This window comes from Sciurus vulgaris (genome assembly GCF_902686455.1).
Source record: "Sciurus vulgaris genome assembly, chromosome: 8".
NCBI lineage: Eukaryota > Metazoa > Chordata > Mammalia > Rodentia > Sciuridae > Sciurus > Sciurus vulgaris.
In genome coordinates this window covers 83,614,937-83,629,295 of record NC_136468.1, presented here as the reverse complement: position 1 = coordinate 83,629,295, position 14,359 = coordinate 83,614,937, and the positions used below count along the sequence as shown (strand labels likewise).

General features: G+C 43.3%; 1 protein-coding gene across 2 annotated transcripts in view; it reads left to right on the top strand.

Annotated features, from left to right (window-relative positions):
• Positions 1-14,359, top strand: part of CDCA7L (cell division cycle associated 7 like) — a 46,626-nt gene that overhangs the window by 22,927 nt on the left and 9,340 nt on the right. Inside the window, exons 2-3 of one of the 2 annotated variants that reach the window (XM_079151933.1) lie at positions 9,873-10,013; positions 14,202-14,336. In XM_079151933.1, the coding sequence (XP_079008059.1) occupies positions 9,873-10,013; positions 14,202-14,336 (276 nt within the window). Of the gene's footprint in view, positions 1-9,872; positions 10,014-14,198; positions 14,337-14,359 lie in introns of both variants that reach the window. The other variant, XM_079151932.1, reaches the window with a different exon arrangement.

Sequence of the window (14,359 nt, the reverse complement as noted above, 5' to 3'; positions counted from 1 at the left end):
GCATTAAAAATCAATGAGAATAAGTAGATTAGGAATTAGTAATTTCTCAACCTGACTGAATGTAAGATTATTTCAACACAGACAAATTCAGAGTGTAAGTTAGTTTTGACTGTACAACACTGCGTATGCTAACATAGTAGTCAAAGGGTGCTCTGGGGGACCCTGGGACCCTTGTAGTGGTCCATGAGTATTATTTTTTGGCTTAATGATACCGACATTATTTACCCTTTTTTTTTTTTTTTAAATTCTGTTTTGATATTTGCACTGATTGTGCAAAAGCAGAGGTGGAAAAAATTCCTGGCCTTTAGCAGGAGTCAAGGTGGTAGCAGCAGGATGATAGTAGCAAACTGTACCAGGAGTCATTGCATTCATAATAACACTCAGTTTAAAAATAAAATGTCAGTTTCACTTGAGACTGTCTTGGTGGAGCAGTAAAAATCATTTCATTAGATCTTGACCCTTGAGGGCATATTTTAATATACTGCACCGTGGAATGGGAAGTACCAGGAAAGCATTTTTGTGTCCCTAGGGTCAAGGATTGGTTGCCTTCAGAAAAGGTTCTCGTAGATAGTGGGACTGTGTTCCCCCAGGGATAGGAAGAACTGCAAAGAAAACTTGAACTTTATTGTTTATTGATGGTAGTACATTGATGGTGAGATTGATACTGTTTTGACTATATTGTAGATAGAGCTCATGGATGAAGCACATTAGAAATATTGCAAGTCAGGGGCTTTCATTGTGGGGAAAGGTGACACTAATGTGAGATTAAGGGAGGCAAGGAAGAATCCTGTCCCACTAGATGTGAGTTCAAGGTGTCACCGTGTTTTTGTGGTTTAAGGTATTTAAAGTACTCTTGTTTTGTCCAATCAAAAAGCCTAGAAGCAATGTCTGAATATATAGAGGAAAACCAAACTCTGTTTCTCCTCCTGTACCCACTTCTTATGGTGACTGGTTTCATATCAGATATTTTAAATGGCACAAAGGGATAGCCCGATGAAGAGATACTTGGGGTGAAGGGGCTGGAGCATGGGAGCCTCCCTCTCTGAGCGACTGGGGAGCACCACCCTCCCTGCACGTGGACAAGCGTTTGTTCACCTTCCTGCAAGCCGCAAGTTCAGCTGTCCAGAGCCCTCTGAACCTTGCCCATTTGGGGTTATAGTGTAGGCTTCGTTGCATAATTTGGGAGGAGGGCAGTTGGGTGGGGATGAATATGAAGCAAGATTAGCCCTGGGTAGGTAATTGCTGGGGAGTCAACATGTGTGTTCATTATATTGCTCCATCGACTTCTGAAATATATTTGGAAGGCTTTATGATCACACTTTTAAAAAATAGCACTACTAGTTAATTGTGGGATAACTTGACAGTTTGTGCCTCTGTATGTGATTGTACTGAGAATTACGCGTCACTGCTGCAGAATTGTTGCCAATTTATTCATTCATTCATTTATTTATTTATCCTGAATCTCATCTAAGGGAACAATCAGAGAAGCTCAGGATGCATGACAGTCCCCCAGGCTGTTGTCCTGAGTTATTCAAAAAAGGGTCAGGAGGTTTTCAAGATGGTGGCCTAGAGGGTGGCTGCATTTCATGTTGCTCCAGGACTCAGGATTCAAAAGAGGAGATATTGAGACGCTTGGGACCAACTCAAAGCAGCCGGGTGACTCTCACCCCCTGGGGAGGCATCCCGGCAGGGACGGTGGTCCTGGAACGCAGGAAACTTTGTGAAGTACAACTGCTGGCGAGACGCCCCTCCCCCTGCTGGAGCAGTGAACTCGGACAGCAGGGAGCGCCGTAAAGGAGGCCGCTGGGCACAGCGCTGGGACTCGGAGCAACCACTGGGGCTCTGGCGGCTACCCAGGGGAAGAGTGGCGAGGAGAGCTGTGTGGACTCAGGACACCGGGGCCTGCCCTGAGGAGGAGGAGGAGGAGCGTGGCCACTTGGATTCGGAGTGACTGCACCAGAGCTACAGGCGGTTGCCAGAGGAGAAGCTGCGCAGTGAGCTGTTTGGACTCAGAACGACGCTTCTGAACACCGGGGCCTGCCCTGAGGACGAGGAGGAGGAAGAGGAGCGCGGCCGCTTGGATTCGGGTGACTACACCAGAGCTACAGGCGGTTGCCAGAGAAGGGGCTGCGTGGCGAGCTGTTTGGACTCAGACCACTTCTGAACCCCGGGGCCTGCCCAGAGGAGTAGGAGGAGGAGGAGGAGGAGCGCGGCGGGTCCTTTCGACTCGCAGTGACTGCATTAGCGCTCCAGGCAGCTGCTCAGAGGAGAAGGCGAGTGGTGAGTTGTTTGGACTTAAAGTGACAGCTCCTGAACACAGGGGGGCTGCCTGGAGGAGAAGCGTGGTGGGACGCTTAGTCTTGAGTGGCCGCACCAGAGCTCCGGGCGGTTGCCCAGAGGACCTGTGCTGCGGGTCATGTGGACTCAGAGCCACTCAGAGCGACCGCTCCTGAACACCCCGGGGGTTATCTGGAGAAGGAGGAGGAACCGGGAGGGTCACTTCGACTCGGAGTGATTGATTGCCCAGGGCTACGGATGGTTGGTGGAGGTGGAGGCACGCAGTGAGTTTCTTGGACTCCTAGTGACCGCACCAGAATACTGGGCGGCTGTCTGGAGGAAGAGGCGTGTGGCGGGTCTCTGGGATTCAGAGCGATTGTACAGGGCCCCAGGTGGCTGCTCAGAGGAGGGGCCACATAGCCAGGTGATTAGGTGCAGAGCAGGGTCCCAGGATCTAGGAGGCTTCTTGGTGGAAGAGCCGCACAGAGACAGGCTTAGGGCGGAGCGAAGGTTCCAGGCCTGCGGGCAGATTCTCTGAGGAAGGGCAGCCTAAGGAGATTCATCTGCAAAGGGTGAGGCTCCCAGGCCCAGGAGGTAGGGCCGGGCCCCTGGGAACTTTGCAGAGGAAGGCAGCCCAGCCCAGGCGGTAGCTGTAAATTGAGGGGAACCTCTAGGAGGGAACTGACCAGCAAGACCTCCCCACCGGGTGAGTCTTCCCTGCTGGGTGAGGTTTCCCCACAAGGACGGCAAAACCAGAGACTCAGGCCCAAACAGGCCTTGCCTCAGCCCACAGCCTAGGTCCCCTTTGGATGACCATTGGTCAACAAGTGGAGGCACCTCTGCCCCTCTGCCCACTAGCAGGGATTATACCCCACCTGAAGGCCACCACTCCTAGAGAGGCAGCTTCCTTGTGGAGCACCGCATTATCAACTTCCTCCAAGACTTCAACCTACTGAAGTCTAAGGGGGGATACATATAGAAATCTTCAGGGACATTGTAAGTCAATAGAGGAAATCTGCAATATCTCAGCGGTCCTCTGATACCTGAACAATATGAGAAAACAAGGAAAGAAAATGCTGCAAACAAATCTAGATGTTACATCAATAAAACCCAGTGACAGCATGGCAGAAGAAATGACAGAAAAGGAGTTCAGAATGTACATAATTAAAATGATCAGAGAAGCAAACGATGAGATGAAAGAGCAAATGCACGCACTGAATGATGAGATGAAAGAGCAAATGCAAGCATTGATTGATCGCACCAATCGACAGTTAAAAGAGCAAATACAGGAAGCAAAAGATCATTTCAATAAAGAGTTAGAGATATTGAAAATAAACCGAACAGAAATCCTTGACATGAAGGAAACAATAAACCAAATTAAGAACTCCATAGAAAGCATATCCAATAGGATAGAACACCTGGAAGACAGAACCTCAGACATTGAAGACAAAATATTTAACCTTGAAAACAAAGTTGAACAAACAGAGAAGATGGTAAGAAATCATGAACAGAATCTACAAGAACTATGGGATATCATGAAAAGGCCAAATTTAAGAATTATTGGGATTGAGGAAGGCCTAGAGAAACAAGCCAAAGGAATGAACAACCTATTCAATGAAATAATATCAGAAAATTTCCCAAATCTGAAGAATGAAATGGAAAATCAAGTTCAAGAGGCTTATAGGACTCCAAATACACAAAATTACAACAGACCCACACCAAGGCACATTATAATGAAAATACCGAACATACAAAATAAAGACAGAATTTTAAAGGCTGTGAGAGGAAAGAACCAAATTACATTCAGGGGGAAACCAATACGGATATCAGCAGATTTTTCAATCCAGACCCTAAAAGCTAGAAGGGCCTGGAACAACATTTTTCAAGCCCTGAAAGAAAATGGATGCCAACCAAGAATCTTATACCCAGCAAAACTTACCTTCATATTTGACGATGAAATAAAATCCTTCCATGATAAACAAAAGCTAAAAGAATTTACAAAAAGAAAGCCAGCATTACAGAACATTCTCAGCAAAATATTCCATGAGGAAGAGATGAAAAACAAAGAAGCAAATCAGCAAAGGGAGGAATTATCCTAAAGGAATTGTCAAATAAAGGAGGAAACAAATTGTGTCAAACAAATAAATAAATAAAATTTAAAAAATGAACCAAATGACCGGGAAACCAAATCATATCTCAATAATAACCCTGAATGTTAATGGCCTGAATTCATCAATCAAAAGACATAGATTGGCAGATTGGATTAAAAAGAAAGATCCAACAATATGTTGCCTGCAAGAGACTCACCTCACAGAAAAAGATACCCATAGACTAAAGGTGAAAGGATGGGGAAAAACATACCATGCACATGGACTCAGCAAAAAAGCTGGATTATCCATCCTCATTTCCGATAATGTGGACTTCAAGCCAAAGTTAGTCAGAAGGGATTAAGAAGGTCATTTCATACTGCTTAAGGGAAGCATAAATCAGCAAGATATAACAATCATAAACATCTATGCCCCAAACAGTGGCTCATCCATGTATGTCAAACAAATCCTTCTCAATTTCAGAAACCAAATAGACCATAACACAATAATACTAGGAGATTTTAACATACCTCCCTCACCACTGGACAGATCTTCCAGACAAAAATTGAACAAAGAAACCATAGATCTCAATAACACAATCAATAATTTAGACTTAACAGACATTTATAGAATATACCATCCAACCAAGAGCGAATACACTTTCTTCTCAGCAGCACATGGATCCTTCTCTAAAATAGACCATATATTAGGCCACAAAGCTAATGTTAGCAAATACAAGAAGATAGAGACACTAGCATGTATTCTATCAGATCATAATGGATTGAAGTTAGAAATAAATGAAAGAGTAAAACACAGAAACTATTCCAACATCTGGAGATTAAACAATATGCTATTATATGATGAATGGATAACAGAAGATATTAGGAAGGAAATTAAAAAATTCTTAGAGGTAAATGAGAACAAAGAAACATCATATCAAAATCTCTGGGACACTATGAAAGCAGTACTTAGAGGGAAATTTATTTCATGGAGCGCATTTAATAAAAGAAGTAAAACTCAACAAATAAACGACCTAACACTACAGCTCAAAGCCCTAGAAAAAGAAGAACAGAACAGCACCAAAGGTAGTAGAAGACAGGAAATAGTTAAACTCAGAGCTGAAATCAATGAAATTGAAACAAAAGAAACAATACAAAAAATTGACAAAATAAATAGTTGGTTCTTCGAAAAAATAAACAAAATTGATAAACCTTTAGCCACACTAACAAAGAGAAGACGAGAGAAAACCCAAATCACTAAAATTCGGAATGAACAAGGAAATATCACAACAGACAGGATTGAAATATAAAACATAATTAGAAGCTATTTTGAAAATCTATACTCCAACAAAATAGAAAATTTTGAAGGCATCAACAGGTTTCTAGAGACATATGAATTGCCTAAACTGAACGAGGAGGACATAAACAATTTAAATAGACCAATTTCAAGTACTGAAATAGAAGAAGTCATCAAAAGCCTACCAACAAAGAAAAGTCCGGGACCAGATGGGTTCTCAGCCGAGTTCTACAAAACCTTTAAAGAAGAGCTCATTCCAATACTTCTCAAAGTATTCCATAAAATAGAAGAGGAGGGAACCCTCCCAAACTCATTCTATGAAGCCAACATCACCCTGATACCTAAACCAGACAGAGACTCATCAAGGAAAGAAAATTTCAGACCAATACCCTTAATGAACATCGATGCAAAAATTCTCAACAAAATTTTAGCAAATCGCATACAAAAACATATTAAAAAGATAGTGCACCATGATCAAGTGGGTTTCATCCCAGGGATGCAAGGTTGCTTCAACATCAGGAAATCAATAAACGTAATTCACCACATTAATAGATTTAAAGTCAAGAATCACATGATTATTTCAATAGATGCAGAAAAAGCATTTGATAAAATACAGCACCCCTTCATGCTCAAAACACTAGAAAAAATAGGGATAGTGGGAACATTCCTTAACATTGTAAAGGCCATTTATGCTAAGCCCATGGCTAATATCATTCTAAATGGTGAAAAACTGAAAGCATTCCCCCTAAAAACTGGAACAAGGCAGGGATGCCCTCTTTCACCACTTCTATTCAACATCGTTCTTGAGACTCTGGCCAGAGCAATTAGACAAATCAAAGAGATTAAAGGGATAGGAATTGGGAAAGAAGAACTCAAACTATCCCTGTTCGCTGACGACATGATTATATATTTAGAGGAACCTGGAAATTCCAGCAGAAAACTCTTAGAACTCATAAGTGAATTCAGTAAAGTAGCAGGTTACAAGATCAATGCCCATAAATCCAACGCATTTTTATACATAAGTGATGAATCTTCAGAAAGAGAAATTAGGAAAACTACCCCATTCACAATAGCCTCGAAAAAAATAAAATACTTGGGAATCAATCTCACAAAAGAGGTGAAAGACCTCTACAATGAGAACTATACAACACTAAAGAAAGAAATTAAAGAACACCTTAGAAGATGGAAAAATCTTCCATGTTCTTGGATAGGAAGAATTAATATTGTCAAAATGGCCATACTACCTAAAGTGCTATACAAATTCAATGCAATTCCAATTAAAATCCCAATGACGTACCTTACAGAAATAGAGCAAGCAATTATGAAATTCATCTGGAAGAATAAGAAACCCAGAATAGCTAAAGCAATCCTTAGCAGGAAGAGTGAAACAGGGGGTATTGCAATACCAGATCTTCAACTCTACTACAAAGCAATAGTAACAAAAACGGCATGGTATTGGTACCAAAATAGAAAGGTAGATCAATGGTATAGAATAGAGGACACGGACACAAACCCAAATAAATACAATTTTCTCATATTAGACAAAGGTGCCAAAAATATGCAATGGAAAAAAGATAGCCTCTTCAATAAATGGTGCTGGGAGAATTGGAAATCCATATGCAACAGAATGAAACTAAACCCATATCTCTCAGCATGCACGAAACTAAACTCAGAATGGATTAAGGACCTCGGAATCAGAGCAGAGACCCTGCAGATTATAGAAGAAAAAGTAGGTCCAAATCTTCACCTTGTTGGTCTAGGATCAGACTTCCTTAACAGGACTCCCATAGCACAAGAAATAAAAGCTAGAATCAACCACTGGGATAGATTCAAACTAAAAAGCTTTCTCTCAGCAAAGGAAACTATCAGCAATGCGAAGAAAGAGCCTACAGAGTGGGAGAATATCTTTGCCAATCATACTTCAGATAGAGCACTAATCTCCAGAATTTATAAAGAACTCAAACTCTACTCCAAGAATTCAAATAATCCAGTTGACAAATAGGCCAAGGAAATGAATAGACACTTCACAGAAGAAGATCTACAAGCAATCAACAAACATATGGAAAAATGCTCAACATCTCTAGTAATAAGAGAAATGCAAATCAAAACCACCCTAAGATTCCATCTCACCCCAATTAGAATGGCGATTATCAAGAATACGAGCAACAACAGGTGTTGTCGAGGATGTGGGGAGAAAGGTACACTCATACATTGCTGGTGGGGCTGCAAATTAGTGCAGCCACTCTGGAAAGCAGTGTGGAGATTCCTTAGAAAACTTGGAATGGACCCTCCATTTGACCCAGCTATCCCACTCCTTGGCCTATACCCAAAGGACTTAAAATCAGCATACGACAGAGACACAGCCACATCAATGTTCATAGCTGCTCAATTCACAATAGCCAGACTGTGGAACCAACCTAGATGCCCTTCAATTGATGAGTGGATAAAGAAACTGTGGTATATATATACAATGGAATATTACTCAGCCATAAAGAATGATAAAATTATGGCATTTGCAGGCAAATGGAGGAAATTGGAGAATATCATGCTAAGTGAGATAAGCCAATCTCAAAAAGCCAAAGGACGAATGATATCGCTAATAAGTGGAGGATGACACATAATGGGGGGGAGGAAAGGGTTAGTGTTAGGGTTAGAGTTAGGGTTAGGGAGGGGGGCAAGTATGGAGGAAGGAAGTACTGTATAGAGTGTAAAGAGGGATGGGAGGGGTGGGGGGAAGGGAAAAAATAACAGAATGAATCAAACAACATTACTCTATGTAAATTTATGATTACACAAATGATATGCCTTTATGCCATGTACAAACAGAGAAACAACATGTATCCCATTTGTTTACAATTAAAAAAAAAAAAAAGGGTCAGTGTTGGGAAAAACAATGTTAAAAAGTCATAAAAAGCAAATACTATACATGAACCTTGCTTGAGTTGGTTCTCTCCCCCGCCCCCAAAAAAGTATGGGGGTAGGAAGGATAGTAGAGTGAAACAGGCATTATTACCTCATGTACATCTATGACTGCATGACCCATGTTACCCTACAATATGTACAGTGAGAAAAATGAGAAATTACACTCCCTTTATGTATGATCTACCAAAATGTATAAACGTATTCTATTGCCTTGTACAACTAATTAGAGCAAATAAAGAAAATTTAAAATTTTGGGACAGTGCCAGACATTATAATTAAATAATTATAGCAAATGATATTACTGAATTAATGCCAATCATTTTAGGTATGGTTGTGGTTTTGTGGTTATCCAGGAGGATGTCCTTATCCTGGGGAGGTATAAAGTAAAGTATTTTAAAGCAAATTAGTATGTCTGTAAATTGCTTTCATGGGTGGGGTATACATGGATTAGGTTGGCTCCTATGCAACTGCTGTTTTCTGAGGGCAGACACATCAGGAAATGCCTGTGATTTCAACCTAACATTTATTAGAAGAGAAAAAAAGCAAATGTGAAGACAAATGGTGTTACCAGGTGAAGAATCTACAGGTGATTTCTGTGATTTTTTTTTTTTTTTCACTTTTCTGTTGTGCTTGAACTTTTGAAAAGTTGAGAGAAATGAGGTAATGTACAAAAATGAATTCCCAGTTAATACATATTTGTTAGATTAAATGTGCTAACATTCTCAGAATAATTGCCCCTAATGGCATTTAAATTCTCTTGGCATTAATTCCACAGCTGCTTAAATTAGTTTTGCATATAAAAGAGGGGGAAAGCTACTTGTTTCATTATATGAACTTTCATATCTATGAATCAGCATATAACAACAGAGAAATAAAGACCTGCAGGTAGAAATATTTAAGAAAAGAAGAGCTTAGTGACCCTTGATGGAGTCATTTTTTTTTTTTTTTTTACATGAATGGCATTTAAGGACAAATTTAGAGGAAAGAGATTGTTGGTTGGTTTTCAGAAACTGATGCCTGTTTTTCCTGCTTCCCTTCTTCCTTCATCTATATATGTCATCACCTGTAAAACAGGGTGTGTATCTAGAATTGGAAAAAATTTTACACCCCCAGCACCTTCTGCTATCTTATCTTAAGCACCTTTTCCCCAGGGTTCCTGGGGTCTCCTGGGCAACTATGGCAGTGTGATGAAGTTATGAGATGGTAATTCCTGCTCTGCTTTAGAAAATTTGCCTAAGTGATTATAACAGCCCCAGTTTTATCCTCCTTCCCTTTTTGAATCCAAAACAGATCCCTAAAGAAGTGGCTGACATCTTTAACGCCCCCAGTGATGATGAAGAGTTCGTTGGTTTCCGAGATGACGTTCCCATGGAAACCCTGTCGTCAGAGGAGAGCTGTGATAGTTTTGACTCTCTGGAGATGGGGAAACAGGTAGGAATGCTAGCTTGCAGGGCAGGTGTGTTCATCTGGAAGCCTGGATCTTGGTTTGGATGTTCCTTTTTTTCAGTGGTCTGAGTTTGGTGATAGTAGTTGATGAGTGCTGTATTTTAGAGGCGTTGTGCCTCTCATTCTTAAGACACTGGTGGGAACATTTTGCTCACACGTTGGGTGTTATATTCCTGTCCACATACTCTACCTACACACACACACACACACACACACACACACACTTTTTTTTTTCTTTCTTTCTTTTTTTTAAATAAAGGGACCTCACATGAGCAAATCCATTTCCTTTGCTACCTCCAGGCTGTTAACTATGGTGAGGCTGCATTCAGAGTCCTCCCACGTGGTGGCAGGGGAGGGCCAGCCCTGCCAGTGCAAGGAGGTGCATGGAATGTATGAGACAATTGCCTCACTCTGGTCCTGCAGTGAGATTCTATCAGGGCCTCCTGCCCGGAACTGCTGGGGAGAGTCTTATGCTTTCTTTAATTACTTTGCTGGGTAGCAAACACAGGTTATAGTCCTCTGAGAGTGAGGTTCCTGGAGGTTTGTATTGTGCCTTAACAACAGATTGGCCAATCAATAAACAGCCTTCGGTGGCATTTTCTTCTGAGTTCATTGTGACACTCAAAATTCTTCATTCTCTTCCACCATGGCCTCTTGTCAACGGCTGTAAATTCAACTCACCTTGCTTCAACTGGGCACCTCCAGGAAGGGAAGCATCTAATGCTACCTGCAAGACAGCCTGCTTCCTTACTCGGAGTGACTGTGTGTGTTCTGGCTTCAGCGCTGTTTGGGGTTGCTGGGCCTCTCTGGGCACTGTGATCCTTGTCTTATTTGATGTCATCATGACATTTAATCCTTCTAGCTGCCTCCTTCCACTCCTGGGTCTCTTTATCAGTTCCACCTTTTGCTTTTTGTTGTCATTCCTTCTTTTTCCCTACATGTGGGTTCTGTATGAGTTCGTCCTCAGATCTTTTCACTCTTAGTGATCTGGTGATGGGCAGTCCTGCTTGCTGCTGTTACCATGCTCTTCATGTGCAGCGTGGCTCCTCTCTCCAGCCCCAGGTGGACTGCCAGTTGGACTGCTCTTAGTCATTCAAGGGACAGCTGAAACTCACCATTTTCCCTCTTCTGCTTGTCTGTCTGGCTTCCCCATTTGCCCATCTTTATCTCCCTCTATTGTTCTTGATGGTCCCTCCAACTCCCCTTCCCCTCTCCTTGCCCCTCCCCCACCCCTCCCCTCCAGAAGCTAATGAAACTCCTGCTGTGTTCTCATATCTTTGCCTTCCCTTCCCTTCCCCCTGTAGCTGCGCTGGCCCTCATGGCCCCTACCAGAATGATCCTACTAGGATTCCCTACAGACTGAGCTCCTGTCTCCCCTCCTCCCTAGTCTATCTGAACAGGGTCAGGTAGCAAGGGCGAACGGAGCCTGTTAGATCCACCTTAGGGGCATTCCGAGCAGCACAGGACATGTGTGAAGTGTCCAGTGCAGAGCCTGGCATGCCCTGGGCATTGAGAAACACAGGAGCTGCTTTTGCTCCTGTGACTAGTACTTACGCAGTCACTTCTGTCCTTCTGGGACCCCCGGTCTGACCCCAGCAGGTCCTGGTTGGCTGTGACAGTGTGCCTTGTGGTTTCTTACAGGTACTACTGCATTCACTGCACAGACCTCATTGGGAAGTCGGAGGTGCTGTCAGTATCTTTTGCCCAAGGCCCCACATCTGGGAAGCAGTGAGCCATGACGTTCCTGATCCTGGGCCACCACTTCATAACCTCTTCACTCCCCTGTGCTCTTCCACCTGCTGTGATGCACAGCTCAGAAACTAGGTTGATTTGCGTCACCAAAGCCATCCTGCGCTTTCTTCCCACGGTCCCCACTCTTCACCCTGCCTGTGTATCCTGGCTTGGGTGCAGCTGGAATCCTGCTCCTTCCATGAGGTCTCACTGGACTTTCTTCCGACATTTGCCACATTGCCTGTGTCTCCACTGGCACCATTCACCATGGTACTTGACCGTTTGGCTCTGCTGCAGATCATACGAGCTCCTTGAAGGAAGGGACCTCCTACTGGAAGGTGCTTTCTAGCTTTCCTGGCTCTGATCTTTTGTCCTTGCGTTGTCCCTTTGCTCTTGTTTTAAGCATCCAGCACCCCATCTGGTGGTACAGAATGGGAGCCACTGGCTGTTCGTTGTACTTGAAATGGTACATCTGACTGGTTCAGCAGGCCATTGCTCCCTAGTCTGTTTTCATGTCACATGGGCTTCAAAATAAAAAAGTTTAGCTGCCCGTGTAACTCCTTCCAGTTTGCTGCTTGCTTACTGCCTTCATCATGGTAGATGTAGGTGCCTGAGTATTTGTTCTGAAGCGTACTGGACAGGTTCCAGAGAGCAGGAATGCCGTGAGCTGGGACGTGGAGATGGACAAGCTGTTTTTACACCCTTTGAAGTTAGCCAAATAAAAGCATAGGCCTCCATTTAGGACTGTGGCTAACTTTTTCTCCATCAGGACTGGCCATCCAAGGTAGGATTTCTCCCAGGCTGCCCACTGCCCTGCAAGGCCTGCACAAAGGATAGGAAAAGCGAGAGCGGTGAGGGTTGGAGCTCACTGCTCCAAGATCTGACCTGTGTCCTCAGGCCCTGGGCAGGAACTTGGAATATTTAATGACATGTACACACAGACCCCATTTCCCTAAAACAGCCTGCAGGGTCTGGCTGGGTGTTCTGTGAGCCAGATGTTTCCAGCACTCAGGTGCTTGGTGGGTTTCCTCAGTAGCCAGCTGTGTTCCACTCATTCTTCCTTAATGAGGAGCCCTGGTCTTCTGCTTGCCGCACCCCACACACTGAAGATGCATTTTTAACCAGCCAAGGGAAACCTCTTGAACTTGTGCATAGCATATATAGCCTACTCTGGTCTCTCTCGAACACAATTTGAATTTCACTTTAAAGAAACTTCCCTTTTGTGTGTGTATTTGTTTTGCAAGCAGCTGCACCACAGCTATCATCAAAGGAAGAAAGTCATTTAGCTTTGAGCAAACTCACTCCAATTACCCATAATAATTCATAGGAGACATTTTTAAGCTGACTGAATGCTGGATGCAGGCATTTCTTTCTCTTTCCCCCTGTAAGTTTTTCCACTCATCTGTTATATCTGTTTTTTCCCCCAAAGATATTGGAGTGCCAAGAAAGATATAATTAAAGGCAGGGGAGCTGAAGAGTCTCAATCAAATGTGGTGTATTGTGAGGGGTCGTGGATATACTGAGGGTGGGAGGATGAGACTCACCCTGACGGGGAGGATAGCAGGCCATTGGGAGGCTGCCCTTGAGGGTCTCTCTTTGGGTCTGTAGTTCTTTCTTTTTCATTTCTTTCGAACCCACTTTCTTAAGATCTGGTTTCCCTCTGTGGTATTTCAGAAGGTGGAAAACTCACTGTTGAAAAATGTCTGTTTTTTGAATCAGTCATAACATCTCTCCCTCTGCTCACTTGCTACCACTGTGGTTGCTCATCCCACCCCCTGGGGGTGAAGAGGGTTGTGGCTTCCCATCAGTCTCCCACTGTCATTGGTAATGGAGCAAGTCCAGCCCCTCTGGCAGTGGGTGGAGGGATATGAGGGTCCCCAGCTCTTTCCTGCAGAGAAACTTGCTGTGTGTGAAAGGGAGCCAGGCTAACCCACTCGGAGGGGACCCCGGCTCTGGATGGCTGTTGGCAGACATCAGCATGTGGGAGGAAGCCAGGTTTTCTCCTTGTCTCTTCTCTCCATGTGTTTGCAGTTCTGTGTGAAAGCAGACATTTCTGGTTGCCAGCTTTGGCAGGGGAAGCCGGATTCTATCAGTACTCTCACCAGTCATGCCAAAAGTGACTAAGGCAACAACCATTCTGATTTTTTGAAATTGCCTAATTTGTAGGTCTTTATTTCTGTAAGTCTTAGAAAAATGTGTGTGCGTGTGTACGCGTGTGTGTGGGAGGGTGGTAAAATATTTGTTATGTAAAATTTTCCATCTTAACCACTTTAAGTGCCCAGTTCAGTAACATTAAGTACCTTCACTCTGTTGGGCAGCCATCACTGCCATCCATCTCCAGAGAAACTCACATCCATTGAACCAATAATCCCTGTCCTCCCCTCCCCCATCGCATCTATTGTGCTTCCTGTCTCTCTGATGTATGTGTTTTTAATTTAGCAGGATGTTCGTTTCCGTTCCAAATACTTTACAGAAGAGCTAAGAAGAATTTTTATAGAGGACACTGACTCAGAGAATGAAGACTTCGAAGGATTTACACAGAATGATCTGAACATAAACAATAACCCAGAAGTAATGGTAATGATTATCAATGCAAAGGA